Below are 14,762 nucleotides of genomic sequence, written 5' to 3' on the forward strand. Positions count from 1 at the left end.
TAGACCTCATTCATAGATGCCGTTGTTTCATTCAATGCTTGTCATTTGGTTATTGTAAAATGTAACAAGACGCCAGTAAATGCACCCAAGCTAGATACCAAAAGGAAATCGTCAATTACTTTACACATCTCATGAGTGCGCAGAGATAGAACCAATTCGATGTCCTATTCTCGCATTTCACATATCAACAATTACCGGAGCATACTCTCCAGTCTCGTCATCCTCGTCATTCCCATCCCAGTCCATTTCGACCTGCTCGCCGTCCTCCAATTGGAGCATACCGTGGCGAACGACAGTCCCACGACGCAGCTCCCAGTTATATTCTGCCCTCACCCACTCTTCAAGCTTGTCAAGCTCTAACTTGACCTCGGATCCACTGTCACCAACGAGGTCATCGACTGACTGACGCAGCTTCATGAGTAGATCTCGCAAGAAAGCCCCGCCTTCATCACCATCAATCTCAAATAGTCCACCATCAACATCGTCGCATCGTTGCAGCTGCAACGACAATATCCGAAGAACTTCACTCATAAACGCCTCTCTATCCAAGATTGCACCCCGGGACGTAAGAATCAGCTCAAGAAGCCGTTTCCACTGCTGCAAACACGAGTAGTTCATCATAGTCAGCACCATGAGGAACGTAAACTGCAGTTCTCCAAGCAACTGATTCCCCCCAGAAGCCTCCCCAGCATACCGATCGATCAAGTCTCCCAGAGCCCAAGACCGATCCTTCGCAGCTTCCGTCCTTTCGCGTCCGACAGCGCCTTCTCTCCACGTCCGCTTCAAATCAACGGGAATGAAGCCGAATTCTCGTTCCGGTTCTGGCTCGTGCGACCCTTCAGCTGGCGAATCGACGCCAGGGATATGATCCGTGTCACAGTTGGCCGTTGAAGCAGACGACAACGCCCATCGCGGATGCCCGTCCACATCAACCTCCGGTTTGCCGATAACGCGTGATAAAAGGCTCGGTGAGATGCGGTCGGTTAGTCCAGACCAATCCCTCCGCCCGCTCTCTTCTGTTTGCGAATCATCTTCGGTCTGGATACGAGCTTCGATTTGGTGTTCGGGTTGGTCTTGCTCGTTCTTTTCGCCAGTGTCTGATTCTGTCACGGGTTTGACAAGCATTGAGGGCGCAATCCGGCTGCGATATTTGAAAAGTCCTCCACTCTGCCAGACCGAACCCAGATTCGCTTTGTAGCGCATGCTCTCTTGGAGAGATGAGGCGCTCTCACCATCTAGCGCTACCAAAGACTCTGTATTCACGCTCCATTTCCAGATGTAAATCTCTGGCTCTGATGCGTTTTGGGTTTGATTTTTGTGGCCTTGCGCGACTAGCGCTGTGTCGTTACTGCCTTTCCCTGCAGTCGTGATGTCACCAATGTAGAACCATGCGCCGCTGCGCAAAGAGAGGGTCTCTGTTGCGCCGGTGTAGAGGAAGTGCCATCCCGGGGAAAGGTCACGGATTCCGTGGAAGTTGGGGGTTGATGTGAAGGTTATGAGGTCGATGCCGACGAGGGTTTTTGGAGGAAGGCCTGGGAGGAGGATTGTTGGGGTGGGGTGGTGGGTGGACATTGCACCCGTTTTGTGTTGGAGATTGCGCACAAAGTTGGAGCTTTGAGGGAAAGTTGGAGCTGTGAGGAGAGGTTGGAACCGATTGCGTACTTTGAGCTGTCGGATAAACGCAGTTCTATCTGTTATCGGGAGGCGATCTTTTTTGGATCTTCCCGAGGTCTTTACTTTATTGCGGAGCGAAGCAAAGCAATTATATCATCTAGAAATTAGAACATTATAGAATTACCACATAGCTATTAATACAAGCAACAAATTCTAAGAAAAGGTAAGAATCAACAAGGATCCTCTTTCCGTGACATTTGGCATTGTGTTAATCATAAAATTCCCAAGTATACCTCCTCTTCTCGGTAGGAGACAGGGCCGTTTGACTTGGTCGTGCACCTTTGGCATGGTGGTTGATGCACAATAAGCTTAACTGTGATCAGATTTCTCACTCAAAAAAGAATGCAGACAGGCACGCTAAAAGTACGCGACCAAGTCAAATGGCTTTGTCCATTACCGAGAGAAGAGGAGGTATACTTGGGAACTTCCTGGCAAAAACAATGCCAAATATCACACAAAAAGGGTCGAAGGGTCAAAAGAATCCCCTTGCCAACACCCTAACATGAACATAATAGGTGAATAAGGGGTATAATTTGAATAAAGATCCTAAGATGGAAAGGAGGAGCTTGACAAGAGGAGAGAGACGATAGACAATGGAAGAGAGGGGATAGAGGAAGAGGAAGAGGAAGAGAAAAGGTGATGGAGGAAGAAAAAGAAGAGGAGCAAGGACAGAAGAAGAGTCCTTTATAAGGTGTAGAGATTACAATTGAGACTGCACAGATTCAGACGTCAATGGGTAGATGCTTCGCGGGATGATACACGAAGGTGCAAACGAAGTCCTAAAGAGCAGGACGATACATAACACATCTGTACAACAACAATAAACTAATGTCTGAACATCCACATGTCCCACGGGAACTTCCACCAGGCCTCGTAAAGCTAGAGGGTAACTACTATCATCTTACAACTGAGCTCATTAGGAGCTTGCTATAATCCAGGATATATAGGTCAAGTTATTGATTTAGCACTACCTAATCCAACAGCAAAACCCGAGAGTTGATTTTCAGCGTATGAAAAAAATTGAAGACCAGGCGATCAAGGCCGTTCCTCGCGTTTATTCCATCCACAGATGCAGGAGAAGCCCGCAAATAGCCTCCAATCCAGCAATGCAATGACTTGCAAGGGAAAGGGAAAGACCAAGCCGCACACGCTCACAGACGGCGACCACGGCGACCACCCTTGCGACGAGTAGAGTCGGAGGGGGTGGGGGTAACGTCCTCAATGCGACCGATGCGCATGCCGGAGCGGGCAAGAGCACGGAGGGCAGACTGGGCACCGGGACCGGGGGTCTTGGTGCCGTTACCACCAGTGGCACGGATCTTGATGTGGAGGGCGTTGATTCCGAGCTCCTTGCAGCGGACAGCGACGTCCTGAGCAGCCAACATGGCGGCGTAGGGGGAGGACTCGTCACGATCAGCCTTGACCTTCATACCACCGGTGACACGGCAGATGGTTTCGCGACCACTGTAATCAAAATTGGTCAGCCAACATCATCCTTCGTGTTACGTTCATTTCAATTGCGCTCGATTTCTAATACGACAATTGCGGGTGGAGGGCGACTCACGAGAGATCGGTAACGTGAACGAAGGTATCGTTGAAGGAGGCGAAGATGCGGGCAACGCCGAAAACGAGCTTGCCTATGAAGATAGGTTAGATCTCATGTTTTTCTCCCCAACTTCTTCAACTCGAATTGTGTTCCTAACTTACCATCACCGGCGAGGGGGCCGAGGGAGACGTTCTCCTTAGCGGCAGCGGGGGTCTTGGTCTTGGGGGCCATTGCGACTGTTTTTGGTGGTTAGTGTGGATGGAATACAGAAAGGAAGGAAAAGTCGGATCTGATCCCACTTGGATGTTGAAGAAAAAAGTGGGTGTGTGCCCTAGGGAAAATTACGACCTGTGATTGGTTCGTACTTTCAAGCGAGCCGGATTCCTCAGGGTTCAGGTGTCATGCATCTATATCCGGATCTCTAGTCGGCCCGGTGGGCGGTGAAGGTCCTGGCTCCGGTCAGTATTTAAATTTTTCGTTCGCCCAACTGAATTCTTTCCAACATTGCAATTGATCTTCCCAGACTCGAGCAGTTTTCAAGTTTGAACCTCGACTGGTCCGAAACAACCTTTAGTGGTTATCTTGGTCACCGGCTCTAAGGGCCACATATTATTCCTCAATCGTTTTAGGCGCACTTGTCGCGATGGGTCGCACCAAAGAAGATGCCTCGATCGGCATCATTGGTATGGGTGATATGGGCAAAATGTATGCCCAACGCCTGAGCGACGCAGGATGGAGGTAAATGGCCCTTTTTTTTCGGCGCCGCAGTCCCAATGCCTCAAATGGTAAGCTTCCTATCCTATCCGTCTTTCTTTGCCCATCCCCTCAAATGATGACATGAGTGCATTTGGCTCGAGTACGGTTTGGTTGGCGCTGTCATACCATTCTGGTTGATGGCTAACCAGCTGGCTGTCGGTGATGTTACACCCACGCTACCTTAATTTTTTTTGTCTGATCCTGTTCAACCTCATTCTATACACCTTCACTTTGCTGTTGTTTGAAAACATACACTAACAAGTGAAAAAGATTTTACAGATTCACATTGAGCCTCATCATAACTAATCCTTTAGACCTGGCATAACTAACGTTGCATTTTGATATCAAGGATAAACGCGTGTGATAGACCTGAGAATTTTGAATCTTTAAAACAAGAGTTCGCTTCTCAAGTACGTCCCCTTCTGGGATTATGCCACCCAAAAGCTCAAGAAGCTCATTGTATATATAGAAAGGAGTCACCATATTCCCCAATGGACATCTCGTCTCAAGAATTAGCGATTACATTCTGTACAGTGTAGAGGCTGGAGCCATCGACAAGGTCGTGGCGCAGTACGGATTATGTATGTGTCGAACCAGAGCCGCTAGTCTGCTTCCATCGCAATCACTTTCTGACTCGGATTTAAGCAACCAAGGTCGGTGCCATTGTCGGTGGCCAAACGTCCTGCAAAGCTCCAGAGCTCGCCGCATTCGAGAAACACCTGCCCCCCGATGTAGAGATTGTATCTTGCCATTCGCTGCACGGCCCCAAAGTGAATCCGCAAGGTCAGCCTCTGGTATGACCAACCTCAAGCCTGGATTCTATTCTATCTCGGACATGCATTAACAACGCGGTGACCTAGGTCTTCATCCAACACAGAGCCTCAGACGAAAGCCTCAAATTCGTTGAGACGATCCTTTCCTCGTTCGGCTCCAAACATGTCTATCTCACCGGTGAGATGCACGACCGTATAACCGCGGATACGCAGGCTGTCACCCATGCTGCTTTCCTGAGCATGGGAACCGCCTGGCAGGCCAACAATCAGTTCCCCTGGGAGCATGGACGGTGGGTAGGCGGTATCGAGAATGTCAAAATCAATATCACCTTGCGCATCTACTCGAATAAGTGGCACGTCTATGCCGGGCTCGCCATCCTCAACCCAGCGGCAAAACAGCAGATTCGCCAGTACGCCGAGTCGGTCACAGATTTGTACAAACTGATGATTGGAGGACAGAGGGAGGAGCTCAAGCTTCGGGTAAAGGCTGCAGGTGCGTCAGTCTTCAGACCTGGCTCCGAAGGACAAGATCTGCTGTTGAAGGACGAGGTGCTGGATCGGTTCTCTCTGTCTAATCGGCCGCGCGGGAAGGCGCCGCCGAACAGCCATCTCAGTCTGCTGGCGATTGTTGACTGCTGGTCGAAACTCGGCATTGTCCCTTACGATCATATGATCTGTTCCACGCCGGTATGTATACAGTCATTGAGAGCATATTGCCAGATTGCGGTTATATTAACATCCTGCAGCTTTTCCGTCTCTGGTTGGGTGTGACCGAATACCTGTTCCGTAACCAGGATCTCCTGGATGAGGCATTGGATACCGCAATTGATGATAACACCTTCCGCTCGGATGATTTGGAATTCACGTTTGCCGCAAGGGTATGTCTTTCGCAATATCCCATTCTCCAGTTCGTGCTAACTTGATGTGATCAACAGGCATGGTCTGACTGTGTTTCTTTCGGTGACTTTGAGTCCTACCGTCACCGGTTTGAGCGGATTGCGGAGTACTTCGCGCCGCGTTTCCCTGAAGCTGCCACTCTTGGCAATGAGATGATGAAGACCATCCTGGAGAAGACTACCCCCAATAACTAATGAACTGATAACGGTATAAAATACCTACATGTAGGTATTCATCAGTATGAGCAAGCCTAGGAAGAAAGAGCGGGATACTAAGTAGTTTATCAGAATATACGATCTTCAGATTCTACTATAATCAAATGAAAATCAATTGAATGATCAGAACATTCTCAACAAGAGACGAAAACCCCTTTAGTAGGAACACAGCTCTTCAGCATGGCGTGGTGTTGCAATGTTGGCCAGGGCTGGAGCGATAAGATCCCTTAGTCAGCAGTTTGTTTCTCCAGATCTGGCTGAGCCGAGCATCTCGTAGTGGGACAACAAGAGCAGTTCGACGATCACTGCTGTGCTCAAGTTAAAATTCAATCACCCTTCGACAGGTGGAAATGGCCACTATTTCCCTTTGATCACCAACCAACCTGTGACCGCGCCCCTCCATTACACTTCCCCATACTGCCCTTGCTCCGCTCCGCTCGACTCTCCCGCTAAAACAAGCGACCTCAATGCAGCCCTCCGATACTCAGAACACTTGCGATAGATGATAGCGAACCAGCACGGCTGGATGGAGCTCTATGGCTTCCGGGCACAACTCAGCATACTCCGCGTCGACTCATCATCGTGCACTGGGTGATGGACGATCCTCGCTCAGTCAGGATGGCGGCTCTGCCGATGGGAGCTGGCAGGACAGTATCTCACGAATCGGGAGGAACAGGCGATCCGAGTCTGGAGGGAGCAGCAACATGGGCGGACGGGGAGGATCATTGGCGCCCTCGTTAGCTCCCTCCATCGGTGGACCAGGGAGCTTTAGTTCGGAGCTCAAAAGCACCACTTCACGCAGTGTCACGCCTCGGCCGGACGACCAATATAACAGACGTGCGAGCAGATCGATCGGCGAGGCAGACTTTCACACAACCGAACAGCGACAGGCTTTCCTTCGAGACAGAATCGCGAAGGAAATGAAGATCAAAAGCGGAACCGAGAATATGCTGGAGGCACTGCTAGCAAAACCACCAAAGCAAACGAAAGAGCAGCGTCTCAAGGTGGAGTCGGAATTGAGCTCATCGAACCGCAAGCTGATCGAATTGCAGCATGAGTTGGAAGAAGAAATATTACGTGCGCAGGCGCCGGCATCGACTCCTCCACGCGGCAATCGCCTTTCGAGCCTTTTCCGAGCCAGTCCCATGCGCTCACCATCACGAAACAAGGATGCCGTCGGATCGGTAAATGGTGATAGGGAGGAATATGGTGATGGTGACGTGGAGTCACCAACCTATGTCCTCTCAGAAACGCTGCAGGCGTTGGAGATAGAGGGGATGTCGCCTGATTTCTATGTCGAGCGCGCCAATAGCTTGGTTGAATTATTCAAACGGCATCCCACATTGAAGTATGACCTCGCGTGGTCTGTTTTTGGCCTACGCGTTCAAGTTATGCTTCTAAGTGACAGTAAAGAGGTGGTAGCTGCGGGTTATCGACTAACACGCTATGCTATCGCTGATCGCAAATCCCTACAAATCATCCGAACACTCCACACCGACGAGCTGGTGATATTGTCCCTGGTCAAAGAAACCAAGGCAAGCATTGAGAGGGAACAGGCCCTGAAGTTTGTGAGAGGCTTCCTGGATGTCAAAGACGGTGTCCGAGAGATATCACGCGCCGTTGTGCGGACCATCGTTGCTATTGCTGAACATCATGAAGACCGTCTTCGGAACATTTCAATCATGACCGTGGCTGAGATGTTGGTCAAAGACCCTGAACTGGTTGCTTCTGCCGGTGGATTTGCTGCCCTGCACGACGCGCTTGCAGAGGGGACGTTCGGCGCCTCAGAGTCTCTGATATCAAGTTTTCTGCATGTTGTGGACACCCCCCGTAGTCGGAAGTTTCTTCAAGGGTCTGAACTTGAAGCTGTTCTTACGCCTTTCACGGATTCATTATCCGACACATTACGCAGTGGGCGATTAAAGTCGGCAGCGCGAGCCATTTCTGCGATGCTGAAGACTTGGCCCGGACTGGTTATTCTTGCAAGACATGACTCACAACCGTTGCGTTCTCTCCTTGATTCGCTTCATTACAATGATCCTATAGCCCGAGACTTGATCATGGAGCTATTATTCGACGCCCTGCGAATAAAACCCCCGTCCTGGTCGTCATCTTTCCTTGCGGGCAGAAGACTCACAACTTATGGCAGAGTCTCGAATCTTCGCTCTGACCTTGAAACATCAAGAGCCAGCCGCGCTCTCAATGACACCAATAGCAACAGATTTGATCTGACTGCTCATTTCTCTACTCTCATATTGGCCGGTTTGGTTGAGGCAGGGCTCCCAAAGGTATGTATTTTTTTTACCCCTAGGCCTGGCTTAGCGCAAGAGTTAACCGAATACAGGTTCTCTCCGACGTCATCGAGGATGAATCGGATCTCTCGCTCAGACGTAAAGCAACTCTGTTATTGACGGAGGTTCTCAAGCTTGCCCAGCATTCTTTACCCCAAGCCGTCAGCGCACAACTTCAAGTGCTTCCACACCTAATCCCACCCGCAGTCGACTTTGAAACTGAGAATCACGACCTTTCAACCGCAACTATCTTCCAAATCGATAGTATCAATCGGACATTGGCGCGTTCTGGTGGATATCCCAGTGGGCAGGGTCGATACAACATGGAGACAGATTTATCAGTTTCTCTGCTCCCTGCTGAGCAAGGGAAGGACAAGATGAGTCCTTCCATGGACGAGACCCAGTTCCGCAATGCTATTCTGGAGACTCATGTCCTGAACACCGTCAACTTCAATAAGTGGAAATGGGATATTATTCATCGTCTAGTGGAGGGTCCTCTTACGAATCCAAAAAGAATGGATGAGGCAATCAAAGGCTCCAAGTTCATGAAACGTCTCATTGGGTTTTACCGACCTTTCAAATATCGCTTTGCCATGGTTCCAAACACAAAAGCAAATCAACGATATGTCCGAACCGGCTGTGTTCTCATGCGCACTCTCGTTATGACCCCCGAGGGCACCAAGTATCTGGCAGAGAACAAATTCCTTCGCCAGGTTGCAGAATGTCTGGCCCAACTGGACCGCATGAGTGGTCTGACGTCTGCATCCCCGCTTTTCTCCAAAGACCAGATGGCCAATACTCTCAGTGGAGGCTACTTTGCGATGCTAGGGTCATTGAGCGGCGATGTCAACGGGCTGCTCATGATGGAACGATGGCATATGCTCAACATGTTTTACCACATCATTGAGTTGCAAGATCGCAACGATCTGATTCAGACTTTGCTAGGAAACATGGATTACAGCCGCGAAAGTCATCTCCGCGTCATGCTCTCCAAGGCGTTAACAATTGGCTCCAAGGATATCCGAATATTTGCAACCAGATTCCTACGCAAATATGCTGTTGGGGATGTAACGCTTTCGCCTCAAGTGGCGATTGACAATGCAGAATGGGTGGTCAAACTTCTTGTCACCCAATTGTATGATCCCGAGGTCACTGTCTGCCAGGTCGCCGTGAAAATTCTGGAAGAAGCATGCAATCAACGGGATTATCTGGAGTTCGTGGTCAAATGTCGACCCTCTCTTGATCATCTAGGTGAAATTGGTGCACCGCTACTTCTCAGATTCCTATCGACTTCCGTGGGATATCACTATCTGGATGGTCTTGATTACATCACCCAAGAGATGGATGACTGGTTCCTTGGCCGCAATGATAGCTATGTCGGTCTTGTTGAGGCAGCTCTTTCCCGAGCTTACGTCGAGCAACCGCGCCGTGGAAGCCTTGTACCCGAGGATCTGGTGGACCTCCAGGATATTGGGTTGGTACCACCGCATTTCTACCGAGAACTTGCACGAACTGCCGAGGGGTGTAAGCTACTAGAACAATCGGGCCATTTCAATGAATTTGCTTGGACGATTCGTGATTTCAGGCTGGATGAAGAAGACAACGAAATGCTTCTCAAAGCTAAAGGATGCCTCTGGGCTGTCGGCAATATTGGCTCAATGGAGCTTGGCGCACCATTCTTGGATGCTGAGATTATCCAACGGATTGTGCAGATAGCAACCAGTGCAGGAGTTCTCACTATGCGAGGCACTGCTTTCTTTGTTTTGGGCTTGATATCTCGCAGTCGACACGGACTCCAAGTCCTGCGGGGTTTGGGCTGGGATTCCGGGGTTGACCAAAAGGGAGATTCACTGGGACTTTGTCTCCCTACCGATTTCCGAAAATTATTCTTGGTGAGTATCTTCTGTCCCTTCACTTTCGTCTCATTGTACTCATCCATCTAGATTTCCTTCCCTGGCTTTGATTATAGATCGAAGCGAACTCCCAAGGAGAAACTCAAGGAAGCCACCACCGACTCCGATCCCGGCAATCAGCGGATCTTAAAGTTGATCGTCGATATGGGCAACACGGTACTCTCCAAAAGAGCCGCTTCTGATCTTCACATGTATGGCTCTCAGTTTTCATTCCGCGACTTCTTACATTTGCTCACAATTCTCAACCACAGCCTAAAATCTAAACAACCGGAGCGATTCCACCAAGCACATCTCTTCCGCAAGACCCTATGCATTCTGGAAAGTCATCATTATAGACTCCCAGCTCGACGTTTCGCCTTGGACTTATTCGACAAGAGTGTCATGCGACGAATCGTCCTTGATGAAGATTCCGACTCGGAATCGGACTCATCTACTACTTCCCAGTCAGAATAAACGCCTTGATATTTGAAATTTCCTGTCCTGCAAATATACCCTGCAAGACGGCTGATTGGGTGCTTGGCTTTTTGTATTCAGAGCGACGATTTACGCATGTCCAATCTATGACTTTTAAAAATATAGGACCTCAAATTTCCTGACCGGCGTAGATCAGTATAATTTTGACATTGGTCAGCAAACCAGTGCTATATAGCTCGTATATTTCCCACACAGTATCAGCGATACTTCCTGGAGGCAGCACTGCTCAAATCTGTCTACCAGGGCTGTAGACCTGTCGAGGTGGTTACTCCGTCCCGGTGGGCTGCCGCTTTATGAGGGCGGTCAACGTCCTGCCCGTAGTCCTGTCCAGTATTCCAGTGTGGACTAAGAACCACATCCAGCCATACCTACGTGTAGGTGGGATCCCGAACTTCTATGCCTTCTCCCACCTGATTCAGATATGAGCCACCGTATAGGGGCTGTGAAATCTCGATCTGGATGCAAAACCTGCAAGTAAGAGTTTCCGCCGCCATTTTCGGAGTTAAGCTCTGACCGCCGACCAGAATCCGAAGAGTCAAATGTGGCGAAGAGAAGCCCAATTGCCTTCGCTGCTCTAGCACAGGACGGAAGGGGGAATATGAGAGCAGAGGGGTATCTCCCTGGGCTCCCTCCACACCCAGCCTCGAACTGTCGTCTCCAAATCCAGGACGACGAGAACGTCGCGCATTTGAATATTACTTCCAACATGTGTCCCAACATCTCGCAGGTGGAATGAATATAGATTTCTGGACGGGGGTTGTTCCGCAGATCTGCCGCAGTGAGCCCGCTGTGTGGGATGCAATGATTGCAATTAGCGCATTGTACGAAAATCCAAAGCAGTGCATGGACTTTCATTTTTTGAAAGATCGCCGAAACAAGGCACATTTGCTTGATCATGCTCAGCAGGAAGCATTGACATGGTACACGCGATCAATCTCGGGTGTTTCTTCACAGATCCAGCGAGGCAGCGCAGATCCGTACATTGCAGTCATCAGCTGCGCACTGTTCATCTGTGTGGAGACAATCCAAGGACATATGGAGCAGGCCTTGGAGCTCTACCGACAAGGCATCATTTTGATACTTGACCTCCGTGCCCAAATCGGCCATGGAGGAATATCTACCAGTAAGGCTGTTCTGTTGGAACGCAGCATTGCTCCCTTATTCCTGCGACTGGGCACAAGTTCCCTCACCATTTCAGGGACTCAGTTTCCAACTGAACTTCTCGCCTTCGTAGAAACAGATCTGAGCGCTGGTTTCGCATCTGCCGATTCCGCAAGAACCATTATATCCGCCATAGCTGCGGAAGTTGCTCTTTTTGAGCGCGAGGCGAAATTACACCTCAGAGCAGTCGGTGCGGATTCCGCTGTTAGTCCAGAAATGGTCGCAAAAAAAGAAGCGCTTCGAGCTCGTCTCGATCAATGGCATCGGGCATACACCAATACTTGCGAGAGAAAAAACTCAGTATCCAATGTTTCTATATACCCAGAGCCTATCCTGCTCACGCATCATGCTGCTACTTTGATTTGTGTGACAGGATGCTTAAGGCAACAGGAAACTGTTTTCGATATCCACTTTAAAGACTTCGTTACTATCGTCGAGCAGTCTAGGTTGATTCTCGATACCTCAGTAGGGCCAAATGGTGCCCAACCACCCTTTACCTTTGAGCTGAGTGTGGGTGTCCCTCTCGCTATGACTGTGTTGAGATGTCGTGACCCAAGCCTGCGGCGAAGGGCTTTGGATCTACTGCGACAAGCGCCTCCGATACAAGGATTTTTCAAATGCGCTCCCGTGGCTGTTTTGTCGGAAACATTGATGAAACTGGAAGAGGGCTATAGCCCTGCCCTGAGGCAAGTGAACACAGTGGCACTTCCTCACAAAGTCGAGGCAACTAGGTCGCAAGCAGCACTCATCCCCGAAGAGGCTCGTATACATGACTATGGCATCTTCAGGCGGAATGAGTGTCAACCTCCGTGGATCACCGAGGAAGATCTCGCACCATTTCCACACGGCTCGAATCAACTATATTTGGGATTTTCAAGGAATCAATATGACAACGAAAGTAGCACTTGGCGGCCGACTTTTCAGTGCGTACCGTTGGTGGCCAGTTTTGAATGATCTTTCAACGTCTGTGGTGTCTCGTTCATGTGTATTATTAACTATGTATTCTATGTAATCATACAATACTCCCAAGGTTCCCAGGTCAACCATCACAACTTAGTAGTTGAATCTTCTAATAGACATAGCTGAGCGAATAAGGTCAGAGAAGAACAAAGATAAACCTGCATACGGGGATTCTAAAGGGCTAGCCCCAATAAACAGCCAATCTGCTAATGACAAAGGTGTTCCAATTAGCTCAACGACATTATAAAAGTGCCGAATATTTCCATGCATGGATTTGAGCCAAATCTAAAGTGCCTTGTTCGCCGACGGGCAGACCTGGATGCCCCGCCTTTTAGATAACGACGCCGACGGCGGTTCGAGAGTGGAACCCCCCTCTGAACAGCTTGATATTCCGAAATGTAAGTTTCATTTAAGACAGATTCTTTATTTATTTATCTCCCAATATGTCCGAACAATTGAATCCTGATCTGGACCTCATTGTGCTGAACTGTACTTTGGCAACGGTTGAAGACGTCGTGCAATGTGACATTGGCGTCAAAGACGAGAAGATTCACTCAATTGTCCCCCAAGGATCATTGGCTGGCTCAAAGGCCAAAAAGATCATTGACGCCAAGGGAGCTCTTGTTACGGTTGGTTCTTTTTTTACCTCTATCATGAATGAACTCATGGCCACGTGCTGACCTCTTTCAAGCCGGGAGGGATTGATGCCCATGTTCACCTCCAGGAGCCGCCTCTATTTGGACTCGGTTCGACTGCAGACAATTTCGAGTCCGGTGAGCCCCCTAGTATTCAGAGCTGGCTCCTAACATGTTGCATTGAATTGACTGAAATTCCTAGGCACCCGCGCCGCGATTGCGGGAGGTACAACCACCATCGTGGCCTTCGCACCTCAACGGAAGCACGAAGACAGTGTTCTCGCAACCCTAGCTTGCGCTCACGAACGTGCCCAGGATCAATGCTACAGCGATTACTCGTTCCATCTCATCATCTCCAACCCATGCGCAAAGACGCTTGCGGAATTTCCAGCCTTCCGAGACTTGGGCATCTCGTCCGTCAAGATATACATGACGTACGAAGCTTTGCGCCTCAACGACGAGCAATTCTTGGATGTCTTGTTTCAATCCCGTCTACACAAGGTCACGACTATGGTGCATGCCGAGAACGACTCTGTGATTGCGTGGATGACCAAGAAATTGCACGAGCGCCAACTATACGCACCAAAGTACCATACGGCTTCTCACCCTGCCGTCGCTGAGATCGAGGCAAGCTACCGTGCAATCTGTCTCTCTGAATTTATTGATACTCCGATCTTAATCGTACATGTATCTAATCCTCGAGCCGTCGATAACATTCGACAAGCTCAGGCAAAGGGTCTTCCAATTTATGCCGAGACTTGTCCTCAATATCTGTTCCTCAGCAGCGAGAACCTGGATCGGCCTGGTCTCGAGGGTGCAAAATGTGTTTGCAGTCCGCCGCTGCGCAACAAATCCGACCACGAGGCTATTTGGGCCGGCCTCGAGGACGGAACATTTACCATTCTCTCATCCGATCACAGCCCGTTTAACTTCAACGACTCGACGTCTGGCAAAGGATCAAGCGTGACTGCGGAACGTCCCGATGGACAGTTTCACCTGATTCCGAACGGATTCTCTGGTGTCGAGACCCGAATGCCATTGGTTCTTTCGGCCGATCGACTCAATATACAGAAATACGTGGAGCTGACATCAACCAACCCAGCTAAATTGTATGGCATGTACCCGAGAAAAGGTGCACTTATCCCGGAGGTTAGTGATGCCGACTTTGTGATCTGGTACCCCGAGGGGAGTCTTGCGATGACTGTCACCAACGACATCCTTCATCACAATGTCGACTACACTCCATTCGAGGGGCACAAGGTAAAGCAGTGGCCGCGCTACACTGTGCTTCGTGGCCATATAGTTTGGGACCGGGAAGATGGAGGGGTTGTAGGTTCTCGAGGCTTTGGGCAGTTTTTGCATCGCACAGAGAGTATGATGGCGGGCAGTAGGAGTGAGGGGTCTTGGGACGTTGAGACCGCTTGGGTTTAGTAGATAGACATGAACATATTTTGACGGCCCAAGGAA

The 14,762-nt window shown here is 49.6% G+C and overlaps 6 protein-coding genes across 6 annotated transcripts; 4 read left to right on the plus strand and 2 right to left on the minus strand.

Annotated features, from left to right (window-relative positions):
• Positions 1-177: 177 nt before the first annotated feature.
• On the minus strand, positions 178-1,572 carry LCP9604111_7037 (AAR2 splicing factor family protein; the record flags this gene model as incomplete). The annotated part of the gene is made up of 1 exon (XM_039075025.1): positions 178-1,572. The coding sequence occupies one exon, from the start codon at positions 1,570-1,572 to the stop codon at positions 178-180; it is 1,395 nt and encodes a 464-aa protein (XP_038927039.1).
• A 1,253-nt stretch (positions 1,573-2,825) lies between these two features.
• LCP9604111_7038 (40S ribosomal protein uS11) lies at positions 2,826-3,451 on the minus strand (the record flags this gene model as incomplete). The annotated part of the gene is made up of 3 exons (XM_039075026.1): positions 2,826-3,138; positions 3,239-3,311; positions 3,382-3,451. 3 exons carry the CDS (start codon positions 3,449-3,451, stop codon positions 2,826-2,828), a joined length of 456 nt encoding a protein of 151 aa, XP_038927040.1.
• A 955-nt stretch (positions 3,452-4,406) lies between these two features.
• On the plus strand, positions 4,407-5,840 carry LCP9604111_7039 (prephenate dehydrogenase (NADP(+)); the record flags this gene model as incomplete). The annotated part of the gene is made up of 6 exons (XM_039075027.1): positions 4,407-4,435; positions 4,493-4,557; positions 4,622-4,770; positions 4,837-5,436; positions 5,496-5,627; positions 5,685-5,840. 6 exons carry the CDS (start codon positions 4,407-4,409, stop codon positions 5,838-5,840), a joined length of 1,131 nt encoding a protein of 376 aa, XP_038927041.1.
• Positions 5,841-6,397: 557 nt separating this feature from the next.
• On the plus strand, positions 6,398-10,518 carry LCP9604111_7040 (putative cytosolic regulator Pianissimo; the record flags this gene model as incomplete). Its single annotated transcript, XM_039075029.1, has 4 exons — positions 6,398-8,149; positions 8,206-10,044; positions 10,096-10,256; positions 10,317-10,518. 4 exons carry the CDS (start codon positions 6,398-6,400, stop codon positions 10,516-10,518), a joined length of 3,954 nt encoding a protein of 1,317 aa, XP_038927042.1.
• A 442-nt stretch (positions 10,519-10,960) lies between these two features.
• On the plus strand, positions 10,961-12,654 carry LCP9604111_7041 (Zn(II)2Cys6 transcription factor; the record flags this gene model as incomplete). The annotated part of the gene is made up of 2 exons (XM_039075030.1): positions 10,961-11,013; positions 11,064-12,654. 2 exons carry the CDS (start codon positions 10,961-10,963, stop codon positions 12,652-12,654), a joined length of 1,644 nt encoding a protein of 547 aa, XP_038927043.1.
• A 449-nt stretch (positions 12,655-13,103) lies between these two features.
• LCP9604111_7042 (uncharacterized protein) lies at positions 13,104-14,726 on the plus strand (the record flags this gene model as incomplete). Its single annotated transcript, XM_039075031.1, has 3 exons — positions 13,104-13,289; positions 13,352-13,433; positions 13,498-14,726. The coding sequence occupies 3 exons, from the start codon at positions 13,104-13,106 to the stop codon at positions 14,724-14,726; spliced, it is 1,497 nt and encodes a 498-aa protein (XP_038927044.1).
• Positions 14,727-14,762: the final 36 nt, after the last annotated feature.

The sequence above is a fragment of the Penicillium roqueforti genome (genome assembly GCF_015533775.1).
Source record: "Penicillium roqueforti strain LCP96 04111 chromosome Unknown scaffold_20, whole genome shotgun sequence".
Lineage (NCBI taxonomy): Eukaryota > Fungi > Ascomycota > Eurotiomycetes > Eurotiales > Aspergillaceae > Penicillium > Penicillium roqueforti.